The sequence below is a fragment of the Leuciscus leuciscus genome, assembly GCF_965113295.1.
Source record: "Leuciscus leuciscus genome assembly, chromosome: 5".
Classification (NCBI taxonomy): domain Eukaryota; kingdom Metazoa; phylum Chordata; class Actinopteri; order Cypriniformes; family Leuciscidae; genus Leuciscus; species Leuciscus leuciscus.
Window position 1 is genome coordinate 16701455 of NC_138729.1, and position 22127 is coordinate 16723581.

Here is a 22127-nt window from a genome sequence, read left to right on the forward strand (position 1 = left end):
CATACATAATGTATTTACGTTAAATAACAAGACTCCATTTTTATGCTAAAGGTTTTTGTCGTGAAACTATTTTCCAACATAAAGAGAACATCACAGTGTATGTAGATTAGTGAAAAATACACGTCAAAAACATACACCTTTTAAAGCACAGATTCTTTTTTTTTTTTTGCTCCTCCAATGGCAGGAATAAAATAAAATAAAGTTACACTGGACTGGTTAAAAAAGGCCTTTTGTTTCACTGCTTTCTCCAGACAGTACTTCAGCAAAGGAATAAAACATCAGCTAACAGTTGCAGTGCAGTACAGATTCGTCTCCATTGGAATGTCCAAGATGTCTGGCACACTCCTGTAGTTTAGCCCTTACGAATAGTAATAAATATCTTTATTTTTATATCATTTAGAAGCTACAAAACACAAAAATGAGAGCGTTTTTCTTCCCCTCAATAAATAGAAACATGGTTTGACCGTTGGCACAGCTGTGGATGTGCCAAAGTTTGGGGCGGTTGGAAAAGGCATGTCATTGTCAGGGTCAAACGCATCATTGCATCTGTCAGTTTGAGTTGGGTACCAAAACCAGAGCTGATGAAATTACACACACTGTCTGATTCAGCTGTTTCTAGTGATAAGTAATTTGTTTACACTAAAAGAAAAAGAATGTGACACAATCACAGCCATGATCAATGATTGTTAATATACTGCTACAGTATTTGGACCAATGAGCTTTCATCCTGGACCTAGGGCTACATGACAGAAATAGAAATTAATTGAATGACAAAATGTGTCACTTGGTGGGACAAAACATCTTGTTGCTTTGTTGTATCGCACCTGGACACAGTGTTCAATTCACTCCCAAAACCAAAATCTAATAACATTTCCTTTATTTCAAAATGACTTCTAAATGTGGGCTCATTAACTGGTTATGTTAGACCTTCAACTATGTGTCCTTATTTTTAAAAAGTGTCTTGAACTGATGCTATTAGAACATCTGATAGCCAATAGCTACATTTACATGCACCCAAAGAATTAGTAAGATGAAAATTAATGCATGTAAATATATCTAGTGATGTCAGTTTCTACATTTAAAACAAACACTAATTGACTTTTAGAAATCATCTTATTAAAAACCTGACAATGCAAGAAAACCCCAATTACATGAAATTTGAAATCTGTAAATTTTGATGCCAAAACATAATCAGACATGCACAAAAAGACATTGAACTTTGAATAAACCACCATAAAATGTGCTTAAATTGCACATTGTGCTTAAATTTTGCTGAAATTGCACATTGTGCTTAAATTTTGCTGAAATTGTTTGTAACCAATACTCAAAAGAACAGTTTAAAGCACTGATATGAACTATCACTTGGTCAGGTTTTAACAATATAACCTGACATACATTAGGGCACAATGTAAATGCACTCAATTTTCTTTAAATAACAGGATCTCTTCAGAAGACACCAAATATAAACATTTTATTTATTTATTTTGCCAATTTTACTTGGCAGATATATAGTGGCGAATGAAATAATTGGCGAGGGATGGAGATTGGGACTTAACCTATACAACAGCTCTCAGTTTTTCAATCATTTTATAATCCATATTTGTAATACTTTAATATGTAGCCTAGATGAGCCAGTTGAGGATCAAGTGCCTCTCTCCAAATCTGTGGTTATACTGTAAAGGTGCTTGGTGATTTATAGAACAGTATACAAGTATTGACAGTACAGAGCATTATGAACTATCCAGTTCCAGTGGTGACACTGTAAATCTCTCTCCAGAGGAGACAGTCTTTGCTCCAGGTCAGCTGCTGTTGTTTCAGGCTGGGTAGTTTGTCACAGTCAGACATTCAACAACAAATGTGTTCCTATGGGCTGTGACACATTAGACAGACAACAGAAACATGGACATTCACATCTGGGGACACTAATATAACTGAGCTCCAAATGTCTGAGACCACAGTGAAAATCTGGGATTCAAATCTAATTTTAAGGTTCTAAAATAAAGATTGTTTGTTTTTTCTCAAGCTCCAAAAATTTCTCGTTTGGATATTGTGAGGTTTGAGACGTCACACAGGCAAATCTATTTGCATATGCCTGCCTCCAGAGCAAGACATCGACAAATAGACATCTACACCACCCACTGGCATTCAGTGGTTTAACGGCTGACACTTGCCTTCAAGTGTCGCATCAAAAGCAAATAAAAGCTTATTTGTATACAGTATACAGATGCCTGTTCACTTTCTGACGTACTCCACGCACTTGAGTCTGCAGACAAGAAAACAAATGAAAGAGTTAACGGAAACATAAAGGAACGATTGTTTTGACGCGTCCTGTTCAAACAGCTCATTGTGTAGAGACTTCAGAAGGATGCCAGCATCAGGAACGAGTGGATGGTCTATTTTTAATGGCATTGTGGATCACGTCAGAGGATTATAAGCTTGTTCTGAGAATTTGACTGCATATTTGTAAATGAGGCACAATGTAATGAAGAGCTTGCAAAGAAACTTTTGTTGATGAAGCAGTCATGGATTTGACTGCGGATTATATCGCAAACCACAAGTAAACGATTTCATAATGCTTTGCCTGTAAATGACGGTTTTATATGGATAATGTTTTCAAAACACTTGCCGTTGAGACTGTTTCCTATGCGATGACGTTAGCCAATCATAACCATTGCTGTTTATTGACAAGCCCTAAAGGGGTCATTGGATGCCCATTTTACACAAGTTGGTATGATTCTTTTGGGTCTTCATTTAAAGTTTGTTAGATATTTTGGTTAAAATTCCTCAATGGTTGTGTAAAACAACACCTTTTTTACCTCCTCAAAAACAGCTCTGTTCACAGCGACCCGTTTCGGTGCATGTCTCTTTAAATGAAAATGAGCAACTGCTCACCCCACCCCTCTCTTCCGTGGGGTGTGTGTGTAAAGTTCTGCCTTGGCGGACAGTATACAAATAGCTGAGGGCGGGAATATGCTAATATGGGACAGTCCGTCAGTGGTCGTGGGCGGAGCATGAGTAATATGAAATCATATTGCTCAGAAAATCCAAACGGCTTGATTATTGAGACTGTTTAGGCTTTTTGAGGATTAAAAGGAATGGAAGTGAATGGATTTTTTCCATTGTATGGTGGTTGTGTCCACACACCGCAAAGACACATTTATATGCAAACACCATATAAAAGTGATTTTTGCATCCGATGACCCCTTTAAAGGAGCCGCCCCTTAAAAACGGGTCATTTTCAATAGTTGTCTCAGATTTTTGGACCCCACCTGTGTAGATGTTAGAAAGTAAGAGAGCATAATGGTTATGAAGTAACAGGGCCTCCTTCAAAGTTACATTTATTTGAAATAATATTTATTAGTTTTTATATTATAAAATAAAATGACAAAAATTCAGATTAAGATAATTTGACACTTTCTGTCTTGTAATGCAATACATTTTGAGGTGTGCATTTTGACTATTGAGGTCACTGTACAGTATGTGTATTGAGATTTCTGAGGGAGTAATTTTGGTTTCAGATATGAAATTGAAGTTAACTGAGCTGTGAATTGACCAGTACTGCTATAGTGTAACTCCTTGAAAAACATGCCTTTTAAATAATGAAAAGTCTAAAAGTGTGGTAATTTTTCATCATTGTCTGTGTACATGGTTTTATGATGGATTTTCTTTCTGATATGGCTTCATAAATGTGCCTTTACCCCATGCATATACAGTACAGACTGAGGAGCAGTCTAGTCTCAATCATAAAAAAATAAATAAAAAAAAGTCCTAATACATTCAAGCACTCAGAAACGGTTTCTTTGTGTGCCCTGTTCCACGGTGGTGTAATTCAGCTGATGTGCATTATAATTTCAGATTGATCCTGTGGGCTGTTATACAGACGCAAGATCATTGAAGACTGAACTAAAGCTGCCCAAGATTACTGTTTTATTGTTCTACAGGATCTTCATTTAGGTTTCTCATCTATGTGGTTCAGGTCATTGTTCAGCATTTCCAGAGACCCACTGACAGCTCTTAGCTTTCATTCCTGTGTTAATAGAAACACTTAGCTTGACCTAAGGCCACTGCTCAAGTTTGTTAGTGCTTGGAAATGCAATCTATAAATATTTCCACAGATTTGTAGTGATTGAGTTTTTTTTTTTCAAGCGTGTCCCCAATGCTAAAGGTCTTCATGAATAGTGGCCCACGCTAGACATCATGATTATGACTATGTTGTTTGCAGTTCATTGGCCTGTAAACATTTCTCTCAAAAAATTTTGACAAAGACTTCTATATCAGAGGGTCAATGGTCATTGTAATCTGGTCTCTGTGAATGCTGCTTCCAGTGGAGCTGCGATACAACTCGTCCCGTCGACAAAGGAAATGGCGGTTCAGAATCTTCCTAAAAGTGAATCTGAACTCTTGAATACGGTAGGCGTAGATAATGGGATTGACGGCGGAGTTGGCGTGCGAGAGGATGATGGCAGTGTTCATGATGAAACTGGGTTTCTCCAGCTCGCTGTAGAAGAGAGTGAGGCAGTTCAAGATGTGCACAGGCAGCCAACAGAGAGCGAACAGGCCCACGATGATGGAGAGCGATTTAGCGGCACGAATCTCCCGTTGCAGCAGGCCATGGTGGTGATTCTCGCCATTACTCACGCTGCATTTGAGCTCGATCTGATGTAGCTGTTTACGTGCTACTGTGAAGATCTTGATGTAAATGCCCAACATGATAAGCAGAGGTGGCAGCACACAACCAAAGAAGTTGAAGTACACCATGTAGCTCATGTCCACCACGTTCTCGAAGAAGCACTCGAGGCAGCAGCTTTGCAAGAACCCTGTTTCCATGTCAGCAGCATCACTGCTGTTGCCAGTCTGTATAGAGCAACTTTCGTTTTTGGAGCAGGACAAGTCTTTACGGTTCCAGCCCACAAATGGGATGAGTCCGATGATAAAGGATAAGATCCATAAAATGGCAATGATCTCTCTTGCTCTTTTCCCTGTGACAAGCTCCTTATACCTGTACAGAGAAACAAAGATGAACGAATAAAGACTTAGCAAATTTTGGCTAAACATTTGGCTTGTGGTTGAGTTTATTATATTGTACACTGGGGTCCAAAAGTCTGAGAATACTAGTAAAAATGCTTCTATTTTACATTTAAGTGCATTAGTAAAATAAATACAAAATAGGGATAAACCAAATAATGTTTTAATGCATTAGAACATCTGACCATCTGTACAAAGAGCCACATGATCAATGTCACAAATTCACTTATTTGATTAGTGACCAAGAAATATTGCAGAATATTCATTATTTCTTCTTCGTTTTAGGCCACATTTCTTTTTTTATAAAATCCTAAAACTTTTAAGGCTTAAAACAAATTCCCAGATTCCCTATAATTTTGGATCCCACATTATTACATTCATTTAATAAAATACCAAAATCTTACATTTAAAAATTACATCTCACACTGTAAATTTATTTCCTTATATATTTCACTATTTTTATATTCTACTCTGAAGTTTCAACAAATGTATTGTTCAAAATAAATATACTTACAAACTTTAGTAGTGAACTATACCTGTGGTTACTCTGCTAGAATACTTGTGTGAATTTTGATTTGTAGTGGATGTATGAAGTCGGTTCCAAAAAAAGTAATAATAATTAAAAAAAGACTCAGAAAAGGAAGTTAGTTCTGATAAAAAGCTTGTGAAGCATTTGTTTGTAGCCAGTAGCATTATATTTTGTCTATAGTGTAATGACATTCATGATTGTTTAAGTGTGACTTGAATGTCCAACTACTCCTGTATTTGTATAGATATAGTAAATTTGAGAGGCAGAGAGAGAGGAGAAAAGAGCTTAACATAAACACTAAAGTGACTGATGGCTTCAGCTTTCACTTGGAGGCACTTCATCAGGCATCCTCAGACAGCTCTGATTCTGCTTCTACTGATGGACTAAATGAGTAATACACGAGGTGCATTATTCATCGCACCCACCACCATAACCTTTCTCTGAGAGACCTGGACTGCCACAGCCGTCAGTGGTGCTGCCTCAGTGACAGATAGAGAGGGGGTTGGGAAAGCACAGATAAAACAAGTTTGCCTGCAGATAACTACATTACACTGTAAAAAAAAATTTTTTGGTGATGTAAATACTACTGAAAAAAACAATGTAATTTACATGAAAAAGTTAGTTCAGGCAAGAATTAAAAAAACTAAGTAAATTCCATATCAGTACTTAATTCAAGCGAGTAGAAATGAAAGCGACTCAATAAAATTAAGTAAAAATTACTCAACTTTTCTGATACTGGGGTTCCCATCATGCACTGGACCTTGAATAATTAATGAGGTTCATTTTTCACTGGTTTCCAGCTGTATTTACACTGTTTTATCATTGCTTTTGTTGTCAGGATTAGTAACTTGCCATTTTGTGACATTTCGAGTACATTTTCTGCTCAAAATGACACATTCAAACACAAAAACGATCCATCAAATGTTACCGTCATTGTGTATTGTCTACCAAGTATTGAGGTCTTTGCATTCACATGATGCTTAATATCTGACATGATGTAGTATAAATAACTTAGATAATCTAAGGAAAGCACATACTATAAATGACTGGTATAATTCAATATAATTGTTTGAGTGAAATGTAATGCAAAGGAAATTTCAACTAAATCGATAATAATCAACCTTTTACTAGCCAAGTTGAGATGACTTATTTTCTTTGTTACTTTCACTTAACTAGGTTAAGTAAAGTTTACTTAATTCCATATTCCAAGTAAATTTAACTTAAAGATTTCTAATTAAAGCTACTGATAAATATGTTTAGGTTTTTACTTGGCAAATCTTTGTAAATTTACTAGCATTTTCTGAGTGAAAAAAGTGTCCTAGCTTTTTTCAAGTAAATCCTACTCCAAATTTTTTTCAGTGTATCTTGCACAAGCATTACTGTTACTGTTCCATACATTTAGGGCAGTGTTGTTATTCTTAACTAAAACTAGTTAAGAAGTTTTCGGTTTTTGGTAACCAAAATAAAATATAAATATTAGACGAAAAACGTACTCGGTTACTAACGTAACCTCGGTTCTCTCTAGAGAGGAAACGAGTACTGCGTAAATCTTACGCTAGGGGAAAATCTCTTTTCCGCGAGATACTGAAGCCAAAAATTATCCTTAATTTTGAAATAATGTAAAACGCGTTGCGGCAGCATGCAGACACAGGCGAGACGGCTTGTGCGCCTATTGGCTGCCCTGCGGCAACTGCAGCAGCCTATCGATAAGGCCCACTCGTGACGTCAGCTCCAATGGGGGCGCTTCGCGCCCAATACGTCACGTCCCGCCAGAATGGGCGTGGTCTAGGGCTATAAACATAGCTTCGAGAGGCTAGCTCACTGGTTTTTCATCGCCGAAGCGAACCTAAACGGTGTGTTGAGGGATTTTGGAACATAACCGTGCTTAGGTTTGAGTATAACTCTTGAGTCATTAGGCCCAAACTCCATACACGTCGCGCTTACTGAGAGCGCGTGTAAGTCCCCTGTGCGCTTCACTGAAGCGAGAGCCAGAAGAAACACTGTCTTGAAAGACAGGTGTTTAAGATCAATCGTCTGTAAAGGCTCGAATGGGTCACCTTTCATGGCTTCCAGCACTGTAGAAAGGTTCCATACAGGGACTGAGGGAGGTCTGGGAGGATTCAGTCTCTTAGCTCCTCTAAGGAAGACGATGACTAAATCGTTCCTTCCTACTGACTGACCCAGCGTTGTTTTTGAGAACGCTGCTATGGCCGCCACATACACTTTGAGCGTGGAAGGGGTCCTGCCCTTGTCCAACAGCTCTTGTAGGAAGGAGAGAACCTCCGTCACCCCACAGTCTAGGGGCGACACGCCACGAGCTGTGCACCAGATGGAGAACACTGACCATTTCGAGGAATAGAGACGTCGCATAGACGGAGCTCTAGCCTGCGTGATCGTGTTTAACACTCCGCTTGGGGAGGTCAGCGGGTACCCGTTGATGGCCCAAACATGAAGGGACCACAGCTCTGGGCGCGGATGCCAAAACGAGCCCTTGGCCTGAGAGAGGAGGTCCCTCCTCACTGGCACTGGCCATGGGGCAGTGCTTGCTAGCTGCATCAGAACTGGGAACCAGGGTTGGTTTTTCCAGAACGGCGCTACGAGTAGCACTGAGCATCCTTCTCTGATCCGTTCTATCACCTGAGGCAGGAGAGAGACGGGAGGAAAGGCATAGAGCGGGCGGCGGGGCCATACGTGAGCCAGCGCGTCCCTGCTCTTGGAGAAAAATTCCAGACAGTGAGCGTTTTCTTGAGACGCGAACAGGTCTACTTCCGCTCTGCCGAATTTCTTCCACAGCAGCTGGACTGTCTGTGGGTGTAGAGGCCATTCGCCTGTCGGAACATTGTTCCTGGACAGTCTGTTCGGTCCTACGTTCAGGAGCCCTGGCACATGCGCTGCTCTCGGCGAGAGCAGGTTGCGCTGAGCCCACACCAGGAGGCGTTCTGTCAGCCTGTGCAGGTTTCGGGACCTGAGGCCGCCCTGGCGATTTATGTAGGACACCACTGACATGTTGTCCGAGCGGACCAGGACGTGGTGTCCTCGTATTTAGGGACAAAAACGCGTCCGTGCGTTGTCTACTGCCAACATTTCGAGGCAGTTTATGTGTAGAAGCTTCTCCCGTTCTGACCATTGGCCGAAGAACGGTCTGCCCTTGAGCAGTGCTCCCCATCCCAAGGTGGAGGCGTCCGTAGACACTACCTTCACACTCGAGGAAGTCCCCAGGCTAACACCTGATTGGTACAAGTCGTTTGCTTTCCAAGGTTTCAGAGCTGCGATGCATTTCTGATTGACCTTGAGACGAAGCAGACCGGAAGCCCACGCTCGGCGCGGTACTCGTGCTTTCAGCCAGAACTGTAGCGGGCGCATGCGAAGCAAGCCCAGCTGAAGTACTGATGATGCTGAGGCCATGAGACCTAGCATCCTCTGAAATTTCTTGAGCGGGATAGATGCGCCGCAGCGGAAAGAGCTCGCTGCGCGCTGAATGTCTAGTACGCGCTCTGGTGACAGTCGCGCTATCATAGACAGCGAGTCCAGTTCTGTGCCCAGAAAAGATATTATCTGTCTGGGAGACAGAGAACTCTTCGCCCAATTGACCCAGATTCTCGAGGTGATCGAGCAAAATGGTCCTGTGCTCTATGAGCACCGAGTGAGATTGAGCTAGAATCAGCCAATCGTCCAAGTAGTTCAATACTCGCATGCCCTGTAGTCTGAGGGGTGCGAGCGGCTAGAGACAAGCCGAACGGTAGGACTGAGCACTGATATGCCTGGCCCTCGAAGGCGAATCTCAAACGTCGCCTGTGACGTGACGCTATTTGTATTTGAAAATATGCGTCTTTCAGATCTATTGACACAAACCAATCTCCTCGGCGAATCTGCGTGAGGGTTTTTCTGGTCGTGAGCATTCTGAACTGTTGCTTCGCAAGCACTCTGTTCAGTTGCCTTAGATCTAGTATGGGTCTGAGACCCCCGTCTTTTTTCAGTACCAGGAAGTATCTGCTGTATAGCCCTCCTTCACTCTGAGCTTGAGATAAAGGCTCTATGGCCCCTTTGCTCAACAGTTTCAAAATTTCGGCTCGAAGTAGGTGGTGCTACTTCTGTTTTTACCGTAGCTTCGACGCGCGTCACATAGCGGCGAGGGCGTCGGCGAAACTGTAGCGAATAGCCTCTTTCTATAATGTCTAGCACCCACTTCAAAACCCCCGGGTAGCCTTGCCCATGCATCTGCACGAATGGCTAGGGGCTGAATGCGGAGCGCGCTCTGGTCGCTCAGCGACAGAGGGGCTTCGGTGTGCTGTAACATAAGCGTCGCGCTTCGAGGCAGGGGGCGCGCTGATAACAGCGGGCAGATTGCCCGCGCTCGACTCCTATGCGGTGGTCAACCGAGAGGGGGGGGCTGGGCGAGTCCCGTAGGACCTGTCATGTCTATGTGTGAATGTGGGCGCGGGATAGCGGGCACATTTACAACACTGAGAGCATTGTCCGCCTGAGCAGAGCGAATGCACGTTGGTTTTGTTTTTACAGAAACCTTGAGATATGCGGAACGTAGTGTTTGTGGGCACTGGGCAGTGGGCACATTTACCACGTTTAATGCGCAATCGACCTGGGTCGATTTCATGTGCGCGAGCCCTGTGTGACGGGCTGTGTTTGTGTGTAGGAATGAGCACTGGGCAGTGGGCATTTCGTCTACATTCGTAACACCATCGGCCGTGGCCGGGACACCAGAAAATACACTCTTATGGGATTTATCTGGGTAGCCGTAAAAGCGGCGTTTGTGTGCAGGCAAGCGGGCTGCTTCGCCGACTTGTTTACTGCAGAATACACTGGAACAGTCGCATTTACTGGAACTGAACGAGCGAGAAGTTGCCATAGAAACAGAGAGCGTCAACATGCTGGCATTTGTTTGCAGGCGTGCGTGTATTACAGCAGGCTTGTTCACTGCAATATTGACATTTCCAGTCGTCTGAACTTCAGAGGCGGAAACCATAGAAACAGAGTTTGGGTGCAGGCGAGCGGGTTGTACCACGCGCTCGTTGGCTGCAAAATACACATCTGCAGTCGCCTTTTCAGGGAACTGCCAGAGCGAGAATTGACGGCAAAAATGTGTTTTGCCGGTAGACCCGGGATTCGATCGCGGGTCTCTCGCGCGAAAATCTGATGATCTACCACTGGACCACAGAGGAAGACACATAGACATTCAGTAGCGCGAATATTATCAAAGAGCGTCAACATGCTGGCGTTTGTTTGCAGGCGTGCGTGCAAAACAACAGGCTCGCTCACTGCAATATTGACATTTCCAGTCACCTGAACTTAAGAGGGGAATGAGAAATGTGTCAGGAGTGGAGGTCGGCCCGGCCGCAGCGGGGCTAAAAACACCCTTTTCTCCTTTCGCCAGTGACGCACGGGAACCATAGAAACGGTGTTTGGGTGCAGGCGAGCGGGTTGTACAGCGCGCTCGTTGGCTGCAAAATGCACATCTGCAGTCGCCTTTCAGGGAACTGACAGAGCGAAGCATTGGCGGCATAATATATCTGCCGTTAGACCGGGATTCGAACCCCGGTCTCTCGTGCGAAAAACCTAAGATTCCACCACTGAGCCACAGGGGGGAACACAAAGGTGTGTAGATGCATGAGCATATAAGAGAGCGTCAACATGTTTTCTCGGCGTTTGCTTGCAAGCGTGCGTGTTACAACAGGCTCGTTTGCTGCAATATTGATATTTCCAGTCGCCTAATCAGGGAACTGAGTTCTCTTTTCGCCGGTGAGTGACGCGTGAATGGGGCGCAAGGGCAGGGTAGCTTTCTTGTAACGTAAAGAAAAACTAACCCCGATCGTCCGCTTCCAGCCTCCCTTGTGAACGGCGCAGTTTGCGCGGCTCGAACAGAGGGAGAGAGAAAGCTAGCCCCGTGACCGTCCGCTCCTGACATCCCCTGTGAACGGCGCGGTTTGCGCGGCTCGAACAGAGGGAGAGCAGGTATCATTCCCCAAGCAGGCAAGGCAAGCGGGCGCACCGGCGAGCTTTGCGGGTTGGGGGGGGCGGAGGAGCAGTCTCGGAGAAGGATGCCAGGTGAGTCCTCAGAGTCACCATAGGCAGTAACTGGCTCGCAGTGAGGGCGGTCGCCGTCAGCGAGCGCGAGAGCTGCGTGATCCTCAGGAAAGGGGCGTCTTGAAAAAGACGCCCGGCTCTTTTAGTGCAATGAGAGTGTGTGTCGCGGCGGCGAGCACACACACATACACAAAACACAGTAGCAGAGAAAGGATATAACGCCGGATAGCGCAGCAGGAAGGCGACTGAAGGCGGCGCGGCCAGCGGCTTCAGAGTGTCGACTCGTCCCGCTGAAAGGCTTCTTCAAACGGCGCGGCTTCTCTCCGGATCCAGCGATGCGAGAGCTTCGCTGAAGAGATGAAAAATCAGTGAGCTAGCCTCTCGAAGCTATGTTTATAGCCCTAGACCACGCCCATTCTGGCGGGACGTGACGTATTGGGCGCGAAGCGCCCCCATTGGAGCTGACGTCACGAGTGGGCCTTATCGATAGGCTGCTGCAGTTGCCGCAGGGCAGCCAATAGGCGCACAAGCCGTCTCGCCTGTGTCTGCATGCTGCCGCAACGCGTTTTACATTATTTCAAAATTAAGGATAATTTTTGGCTTCAGTATCTCGCGGAAAATAGATTTTCCCCTAGCGTAAGATTTACGCAGTACGAGAGTACCTCTCGTAAGAGAACTTAAAAACCCAAAGTGAAAATTTGAAATTAGTTGAAATTGCAGTACTAAAATGACTAAAACTGAAAAATAAAGCTGTTCAGAAATATTAACAACAACAAAAAACAATGATAAAAGTACATAAAATGACTAATACTAAAACTGAAATGAAACCTGAATATATATATATATATATATATATATATATATATATACGAATATTAATTAAAAGTACTAGTATAATACTACAATAACACTGGCTTATTGATTTAAACAAACCTCTTACTAATCAAACTTTGATGCATAACTTGTCCTCCAGCATGTGTGCCATATTAAACTGTTATGTACTCAATACTCAAAAAAAAAAAAAAAAAAAAATGCAGCCAAGCAACTGGACTAATGATTTTCATTTGGGAGATAGAACAGTTTTTTTTTTTTTTTATCTCATAGACTTACACGGAAGGAGGAGTCATTTACAGACAAGAACATCATGACAGTGATTTGGGGGTTGGTGTTTTGACTTGGGCTAGTTGTTACCTTTATTTATAAAGTGCTTTATACAATACAGATTGTTTCAAAGCAGATTTACGGTGATAACAGGAAAATTAATCAATAATGCAAACAGTGGGATGGTTCAGCTGAAGTCAGTAAACACCTAGCACACAAAACACCCTAAAAGCGCACTGTGACCACCTTAGCAATTCCTACATGCATCATGGGAAATGGGAAGCTTAGGAATAACACTCAGTCACCCATGTCAGCATCATGGCTTAATGTGTAGTGCATGTGCACTTACTGCAAGGACACTGCTTTGACTTGTAATTCTGCACATTATTTTCTCCATCCTTGGCTTTTTTGTAGTGCATAATTTAAACCATACTATCTAAAATCTTTGTTTGTTTCAGATTCAAGAATACATGATGTAATTGCATTTAGCTCCAAGAGCACAGTCTCCTTTTGTTAGACACTTCTTTCAGCTTTAACACTTTTTTCTATCTCTCAGTGCCAGCTTCCCTTTACTCTTAGGGCACATGAATGGAGGGAAAAGTGGATTAGTTGTGGCATGACAACAACCCGCTGGCATCCCAATCATCCTCTCTCTCTTTCACCCCTTCATTCTATTCCGCACACAAATCCCTCCTCTAACCCTTCCGTTCTTCAGCTGCCTCTCTTCCGCTTTAAACCAAAGATCTCTGCCAACAGGCTCTAGTGTAAGTGAAAACAGTTTACACAATGGCACTAAAGGGAGAAGGTCTCAGCCGCTTTGCTCTTAACAATGTGAGCAGGTGCATTAAAAGAATACTTAGCCCCAAAAACAGATTATGTTGCCAAAGAAAAAAGGCCAGCAGCATTCCAAACTCCAAATAATTTTGATTCCAAACACTCTGTAATTAATGATCATTGGTTAATGGCATTGTCCTAAATTCCCACTGTGACAAAAATCACATTTTTTTTCACACACAAAAAAAAATAAAAATACATTGACCCGTTCATCAACCCACTTTGCTGTAATGGTTCATCAACCCACTTTGCTGTAACTTATATTAACTTACAAATAAGAACAAATAAGAACATTAAATGGATAGATAAATGGATAGATAAAATTATCCAACATTTTTTTTTTTCAATTAGCAAAAAATCACCCTCATGTCGTTCCAACCCTGTATGACTATATATATATATATAGAGGTAGATTATGACAGAATGCAGAACGTACATTTTTGGGTGAAATAACCCTTTAAAGAGAAGCAAGTAAAACAAAACAAAACACACACAGAAAAGCATCTGGCTGTATTAAAAACACATTGTATGATGTGTGAACACATATACCACTGAAAGGGAAAGTCCTGCCATTAACCACCTCTTCTTATGTTAAAACCAGTTAAAACCAATGACTCAGAGGAAAAAGATGCTCCTAACTTATTTCAAGCCTACGCTTACATTTATATAATAGCGGCCTACTGTTTTAGGAAACTTGAACACTATTTAAATCCTTCAGAGGACATGCAGCTAAACAGTCAGCACTGAGATTTTGTGTTTATACGCAGGAAAAGAGATGGAGAGAGACAGATAGATGAGAGCGGAGAATGTGTGCGTGAGAGAAAGACGTGGTGGTCCAGTCTGGTGAATGAAAACCGAAGCGGGAATACTGTTTGGCAGCACTGTGAGGAAACTTGGTTCCTCTTGGATCATCTACTAACAGCGATCATGCCAAAAGCCTGTATTTCCAGTAACTACGGCATAACTAGAAACATACGTTCATCTTGCCCATTAAACAGTGAGAGTCTAACAGTGAGATGACCACCCAGGATCTGAGATGATTTGGAGTGCTCTGAAAGGCTTTCATTAAAGTCACCTACTGTAAGCATTTCCTTATTTTACACCAGGGGCGCCGCTAGACCCTTTTACTAGGGCACGAGCCCTAGTAAAGTTACCTGATAAATCATTGTCTAATGAGATAGGTAACAGTAGATAGATGCGTCTGAAAATAGGCTTTCCTATTTCATAGTTTGAAATATTTAAAACTTGAAGGCTGATCACCAGCTGATACCCACAAATCCTCTTCAATTATACGCCTTTGCCCGCCCACTTGCTGTGCTCCTCCTCCGCTTTTTTTTCTTGTGGAATCCTTGACTGTCAGTCAGACGATTATTCATAATATGACGTTGTAGCTGAGGAAAGGTAACTAGTGCTTATCACTGTGATGATGAGTACCATGTGAATTTGTATTATTTAGTTGAATGAGGAAATTGCGTTGTCCATATCTTTTTTTTTTTTATTAATTAGCTTGTCAAAGGGATAGTACACGCAAAAATGAAAATTTATTTAATTTCTCATCCACGTCTTCCAAACCCGAAAGACTTTCGTTCATCTTCGGAAAAAAATTACAATATTTTTTATGAAATCTGAGAGCTTCCTGTACTCTACATTGACAGCTAACACAACTACCACTTTGACACTTCAAAAAGTTCATAAAGAGATCGCAAAACTAATCCATATTAATTGAGCGGTTTAGTCCAGTAGATAGATGCGTCTGAAAATAGATTCAAATTTTCTGAAGAGACTCAATCACTTTTTATGATGAACAGATTGAATTTAGGCTTTTATTCACATATAAACATACATCAACTCACACATCAGATGTGGTAAATGGAAGCTCAAGCATGTTCGCTTGACATGCAAGAACCAATGAGGTTCCAATGTGTTACGCAGCACGCTTGAGCTTCTGCAAGAACCAATGAGATTCATTCTCATGTGTTACACACACAGCACGTTTGAGCTTCAGCAAGAACCAGTGAGGTTCGTTCTCATGTGTTACACAGCACGTTTGAGCTTCAGCAAGAACCAATGAGGATCATTCTCATGTGTTACACAGCACGTTTGAGCTTCAGCAAGAACCAATGAGGTTCGTTCTCGTGTGTTACACAGCACGTTTGAGCTTCAGCAAGAACCAATGAGGATCATTCTCATGTGTTACACAGCACGTTTGAGCTTCAGCAAGAACCAATGAGGTTCGTTCTCATGTGTTATGCAGCACGTTTGAGCTTCAGCAAGAACCAATGAGGATCATTCTCATGTGTTACACAGCACGTTTGAGCTTCAGCAAGAACCAATGAGGTTCGTTCTCATGTGTTATGCAACACGTTTGAGCTTCTGCAAGAACCAATGAGGATCATTCTCATGTGTTACACAGCACGTTTGAGCTTCAGCAAGAACCAGTGAGGTTCGTTCTCATGTGTTACACAGCACGTTTGAGCTTCAGCAAGAACCAATGAGGATCATTCTCATGTGTTACACAGCACGTTTGAGCTTCAGCAAGAACCAATGAGGTTCGTTCTCGTGTGTTACACAGCACGTTTGAGCTTCAGCAAGAACCAATGAGGTTCGTTCTCATGTGTTACACAGCACGTTTGAGCTTCTGCAAGAACCAATGAGGATCATTCTCATGTGTTACACAGCACGTTTGAGCTTCAGCAAGAACCAATGAGGTTTATTCTCATGTGTTACGCAGCACCTTTAAACTTCAGCAAGAACCAATGAGGTTCGTTCTCATGTGTTAAACAGCACGTTTGAGCTTCAGCAAGAACCAATGAAGTTCATTCTTGTGTTACGCAGCACGTTTGAGCTTCACCAAGAACCAATGAACCTCATTCTCGTGTTACGCAGCACGTTTGAGCTTCAGCAAGAACCAATGAGGTTTGTTCTCTAAACTTCAGCAAGAACCAATGAGGTTTGTTCTCATGTGTTAAACAGCACGTTTGAGCTTCAGCAAGAACCAATGAAGTTCATTCTCGTGTTACGCAGCACGTTTGAGCTTCAGCAAGAACCAATGAGGTTCGTTCTCATGTGTTACACAGCATGTTTCAGCTTCAGCCAGAACCAATGAGGTTTGTTCTCTAAACTTCAGCAAGAACCAATGAGGTTTGTTCTCATGTGTTAAACAGCACGTTTGAGCTTCAGCAGGAACCAATGAAGTTCATTCTCGTGTTACGCAGCACGTTTAAATTTCAGCAAGAACCAATTAGGTTTGTTCTCATGTGTTACGCAGCATGTTTGAGCTTCAGCAAGAACCAATGAGGTTCATTCTCATGTGTTACACAGCACGTTTAAGCTTCAGCAAGAACCAATGAGGTTTATTCTCATTTGTGTTACACAGCATGTTTGAGCTTCAGCAAGAACCAATGAGGTTTATTCTCATGTGTTACGTGGCACATTTAAACTGCAGCAAGAACCAATGAGGTTCGTTCTCATGTGTTACACAGCACGTTTGAGCTTCTGCAAGAACCAATGAGGTTCGTTCTCATGTGTTATGCAGCACGTTTGAGCTTCTGCAAGAACCAATGAGGTTCGTTCTCATGTGTTATGCAGCACGTTTGAGTATCCACAAAAGTTTGTTCTCGTTCGTCAAGCAGGTTCGGTTGAACTTTTGTTTATGTCCGCTGATGTTTAAATGTGAATAAAAGCCTACATTAAATCTGTTCATATAAAGAGACTGTGTCTCTTCAGAAAATGTGGACTTAAAGGTACAATATGTAAAAATGTTGTAATAAAATATTCAAAAACGTTTATGTCCGCTGATGTTTAAATGTGAATAAAATGCCTACATTAAATCTGTTCATATAAAAAGATTGTGTCTCTTCAGAAAATTTGCACTTAAAGGTACAATATGTAATTTTTTGTAATAAAATATTCAAAAACCACTTTCACAGTGTGATATATTTCATGCAGTTGTGTACTTACAGTACACGATCTCAAAAGTTTCCAAGGATTTGTAAATCCAGAGAAATACAATACAATAAATAGAAGCATCATTAGCGTCTTCAATGGGCCGCTATACGTAAGCCGCTAATGAGGAATCTATATATGATATGTATGATACAATATCTCGCAAACCGCTGTTGTGTTGTTCACGATTATAGATTGGCGAGGACAGAAAATCCCAAAAAACCTAAACATAGATCAACTTAGGCAAATAGGCTTTGGGAAAAATGGAGAAATAAAACAAGGATCAATATCGGCATGGCGTTTTCAGGATGGGGAGAGCTTTGTGACAAACTTGGACTTGATCTGTCCATAGAGACTTGTGTGTTTTAAAAGACAGGTAAGGAAATACATGTTATTTATTGTACACGCTTTTTATCAAGTCTGGTGACCAAGTCTATGGCAGTGAAATTAAGTACGTGTTGCACAAAAATATTTGGCCATTACTTGCAAATACTGTGGGTTTGTTCAAATGTACTTTTAGTACTATTGTTTTAAACGTGTAAAACTGTGCAGCATTAACCCACCAAATCATTTGACAAATAGTCACGTATTAGTAACAGGCTAATATAGCATTACATTTCACGTTCCTGGCAGCTAATTCATTATGATGACATAACATAGTGTGATCAAACGTACAGGTAATACAAAAACTAATTTATTAGCTCATATATAATTTATATGATTCGTGAATTCTATACATCTCTGGATGGTGAAAACGACACCTTCATCAAGCTTCATCTTTGTTATTGTTTTGAAAATGCAACCTCTGGCGGCAAAAAAATTACATATTGTAGCTTTAACTACTAAATTCATATGGATTAGTTTTACGATCTCTTTATGAACTTTTTGAAGCGCCAAAGTGGTAGTTAAACTGCAACCAAATAATCCATTAGTAATCCATCGGATTGACGGCTCGGAAAAATTTTGATCGGATTGAAAGGAGTGGTTTATTCCTTTTCTAATCCAATCGAGAGGACATGTAAACACTTGATCGGATTGAAAACTGAAACTGAAAGGACTGTGCATGTGCAATGACGTAGAAATAGCGTAATGATGACTTGACTTGACGAGCTGTTCTTCCTGTTGAATAAAGTGTCATAAAAATGAATTTCCCGTCATTTTAAAATTCTCCTTTTACTCAGCGTCTGTGGAGTGGAGCAGGATAACGTCCCACCAGTCCTTGTTTCGGATTCTCATCCACAGACGACTGGTTTTGGGCGCGGGGAGGGGCATTTTTACATCGTGATAAATATAAGCAGCATGGCACAACGGTTCATATGCTCATTGTCTCCAAATTATGATCAGATATGGATATTAAGTCTGCTGTTTAAAACAAATAAAGATTTGTACAATGTGCGCATGTAAAAAAAACAACAACATTCAAAATCAAATGTCTATAAACAAAGCAAAGAAGAACTATAGTACAGAAAGCTCTCCGATTTTATCAAAAAGATCTTTATTTGTGTTCCAAAGATGAACGAGAGTCTTACGGGTTTGGAACGACATAAGGGTTTGTATTAATTACAGAATTTTTATTTTTGGATGAACTATTCCTTTAACTGCTAAAGGAATACTTGCTTATCTATTCTAATTTGCCATCATTTCATTTGTGGCTTGGTTTAGTCATCATGAGTGAAAGCTTTTTGAAGTGATTGTTTCATTTAGGTAAATAATGGTAATAGGTAGTTAGTTTGCACATGAAAATGCTAGTGAATTCTTTTTTTTTTTCTTTTTTTTTTTTGTCAGGAATTTTTATAACATTAGTAATGATCAAGTGTTGAAAAATGTACATTTTGTATTGATGAAGTTAATTTGGTTAGTAATTGATTGAAATTACCATGGTAAAATAGAGTTTCAATGCATAATGCCTGTGTCCCAGTGATGATCAAATCTAGAAAAGCCCCTGTTCCACACTATCATCCAACACTGTGAATCCAGAGAAACTGCATTACCACAGGACAGTGTTGGCTATGGAAGTGAAACCCAAGCCCTGCAAATTCAATTTCAGTAATTGCTACAGCAATTACATGCACACTTGCTTTGTTTACCAGTCAATATGTAGTTTATTCCTTTCTTTATTCTTTCCAATGATTTCCACTTATTAAGAAGAAATAGGACAGCACGAGCAACACTGAGCAGTGTAGAAAGATGTCAAAATGTGAGCTTCAGATTTGACAACATTTACATTTTTGCTAGTTTAACATTCAAAGAGTAAAAAACAAAAAACCACTGCTTCTTTACCTTGGTCCTTTTACTGCGTGAGACAACCATTCAAATAATTATGTGCAATGCAACGATAAGGAACTATTTATTTATTATGTAGAATATATATTCCTGATTTAACTGTAATTTAGAATTGCCACTTATAAGTGGCGATTTGTCTCTTTGTTTTAGAAAAGTCTCTTTGTCGACCTTTTTTTTCTTCTTTTTAATCCTAATCGTTAAAGTTTGTTGTCATAGCCCTGTCCTTCATCATCAGGGGCTTCTTCTTTGACAACAAACAACCTTCGTTTCAAACGCCCTCATGAGATTAACAGATTAACACAGATTAAGAAAATCAGACCGATATATCCATTTCAGGAAGCCGAGTTTAGCTTCAGTAGCCTACTGTGACTGCGTGTGCCATCTTCGTGCTGTCCTGTGTCATGATAAGTCGTTCAGTGTTTTAACTTTGATAAACTAGATTAACTTTTGCAACGAATTGCAACAGACGCACGAGCATCAAATTGATCCCAGGCAGCTTTATCTCAAAGGTGGTTACTCAATATAACCGCCTTTCAGGAAAGATGATAGTCATTTTTTTGTGTGTTTGAATAAACTAAATAATTGTTACTCGATATAACCGCCTTTTAGGAAAGATGATGGTCATTTTGTTGTGTTTATAAAGATGAATAAACTAAATAATACTAATGAAAAAAGTAGCCTACTGCTGAAAATGCCAAATACATTGAAGAACAGATTCATGCCATGCTGTCACGCGCGGAATGTTGTACACGCGCGTGTAAATGCCAAAGCTTCTTTCAAAACAGCTGTGAAACTGTTTAGGTATATATAGGTAAGGCTTTTAACCATTGTAATTTAAGAACCAAGAGTCATAAATAGGTAGTAATTAATAATTCAGTGACAATGAAAAGGAAATACTAATAAGCGTCAAACACTCACCTCAGGGGGATTTTTACAGCCAGATATCTGTCGATGGCGACCGCAAGAAGACTAAATATTGAACTTTGAGTCAGTACCAGAACAAAACACGCCAGGAAAAGACATCCATAAAAGTCTGAGCGCAGACCAATGCTTATAGTGATGGCAAAAGGGATGGCAAGACAGCCAACCAGAATATCTGCCACGGCTAGTGACACCAGAAAGTAATTGGTGGCGTTCTTGAGAGTGGAGTTGATGGCCACTGCCCAGCACACCAGCACATTACCAGCGATTGACAGTACGGCGATCACCAGCTCTATAGCGATGTACAGAGAATCCATTGCTGCACACTTCACAGAGAAACACCTTTAGACAGTAGGCTAGTTAGGATGTCATGAGTCTGTCTGTCACTCTGTGGTGCTTGCCCACTGGTAAAAGAACAATAATCCACGGATCTCCAAAGTTTGTGATTTGCCAACACGGCCATCTGTTGGTGTAAAAACAACAACATTATTTGCATTAATTCCCTGAAGAGAATGATTTAAAACCATTAGAGGCAGATAAAGATACATTCTATAATTTCTGACAGATTCCTAGGAAGTTCCCACTGACGAGGAGAAAGTTATTACAGAAAGTCACAATAATCTATGGGATTTGGAAGAGGTAGTGTGCAAATACTTACCCTGAAATAATTCAGAGCTGTTTTTATTGTTTGACGTTCCTCTTTAAACTGGTTTGCATCTGTGTCTTGTGGTACATGTTGCAGAAGCAGTAGGGAAGTAATGTGACGCACCGTGAGCGCAACACATGGCTTTTCAAGCAGCTCGCGATAGACAGACAGAGCTCTGACTGTACATCACAGCTCATGGCCACGCCCAACCGCGCGAGCGATGCGCTGACACACACGCACACACACAGAGAGAGAACTGATTTTACATCAGCAATTCTTAAATAAAACACTAATTTAAGTATGTCCGCTGACAACTATGATAAAAATGTTTTATTGAATTGGATGAAGAATAAATCTAGATGTGTCTTTCCTGAAATAAATTATATATAGGGCGGGGGAGACCGACGTTCTGTGGTAGTAGCCTATAACTTTTTGTTTGAGCATCAGGAACTCAGTGGTTGTTTGTTCTAGATCTCTCAAACTGATACACGGTAGCCACATTTGTCTACTACAAATAAAACTCACTTGGACATGTAGGCTGGCTACTACACAATCACAGATGAATGTCAAATTACAAAGAGTTCTGTTGTTGTAACAACCTATACCCTGGGGTGAGTTGTAACAGTGGGGAATGATTGAGAGGTGATTTGCTGAAATAAGATACGTTGTTTTTATATTAAAATGAAAGTCCTAAAATAAATCAAATTAATGTTTTTTTTGTCACTTTAAATTGTTCACTTTATTCAAAAGTGATTATTCTTTATTCTTCAATAAAGTGCTTGCTTAAATTAGATAGTGTGGATT

General features: G+C 41.0%; 1 protein-coding gene across 2 annotated transcripts; it reads right to left on the reverse strand.

The window, feature by feature from the left end:
• Positions 1-1490: 1490 nt before the first annotated feature.
• On the reverse strand, positions 1491-21878 carry adora2b (adenosine A2b receptor). 2 transcript variants are annotated; one of them, XR_014206392.1, is made up of 4 exons: positions 21336-21878; positions 20675-21140; positions 3170-4999; positions 1491-2899 (listed from the first exon to the last, which is right to left on the reverse strand). XR_014206392.1 is itself a non-coding variant. In XM_082171494.1 (3 exons), the coding sequence occupies exons 2-3, from the start codon at positions 20992-20994 to the stop codon at positions 4270-4272; spliced, it is 1050 nt and encodes a 349-aa protein (XP_082027620.1). In that variant the 5' UTR covers positions 20995-21140; positions 21336-21878; the 3' UTR covers positions 1491-4269. The 2 variants fall into 2 exon arrangements, 1 of the variants encoding a protein (XP_082027620.1); XM_082171494.1 differs by having other exon boundaries at positions 1491-4999.
• Positions 21879-22127: the final 249 nt, after the last annotated feature.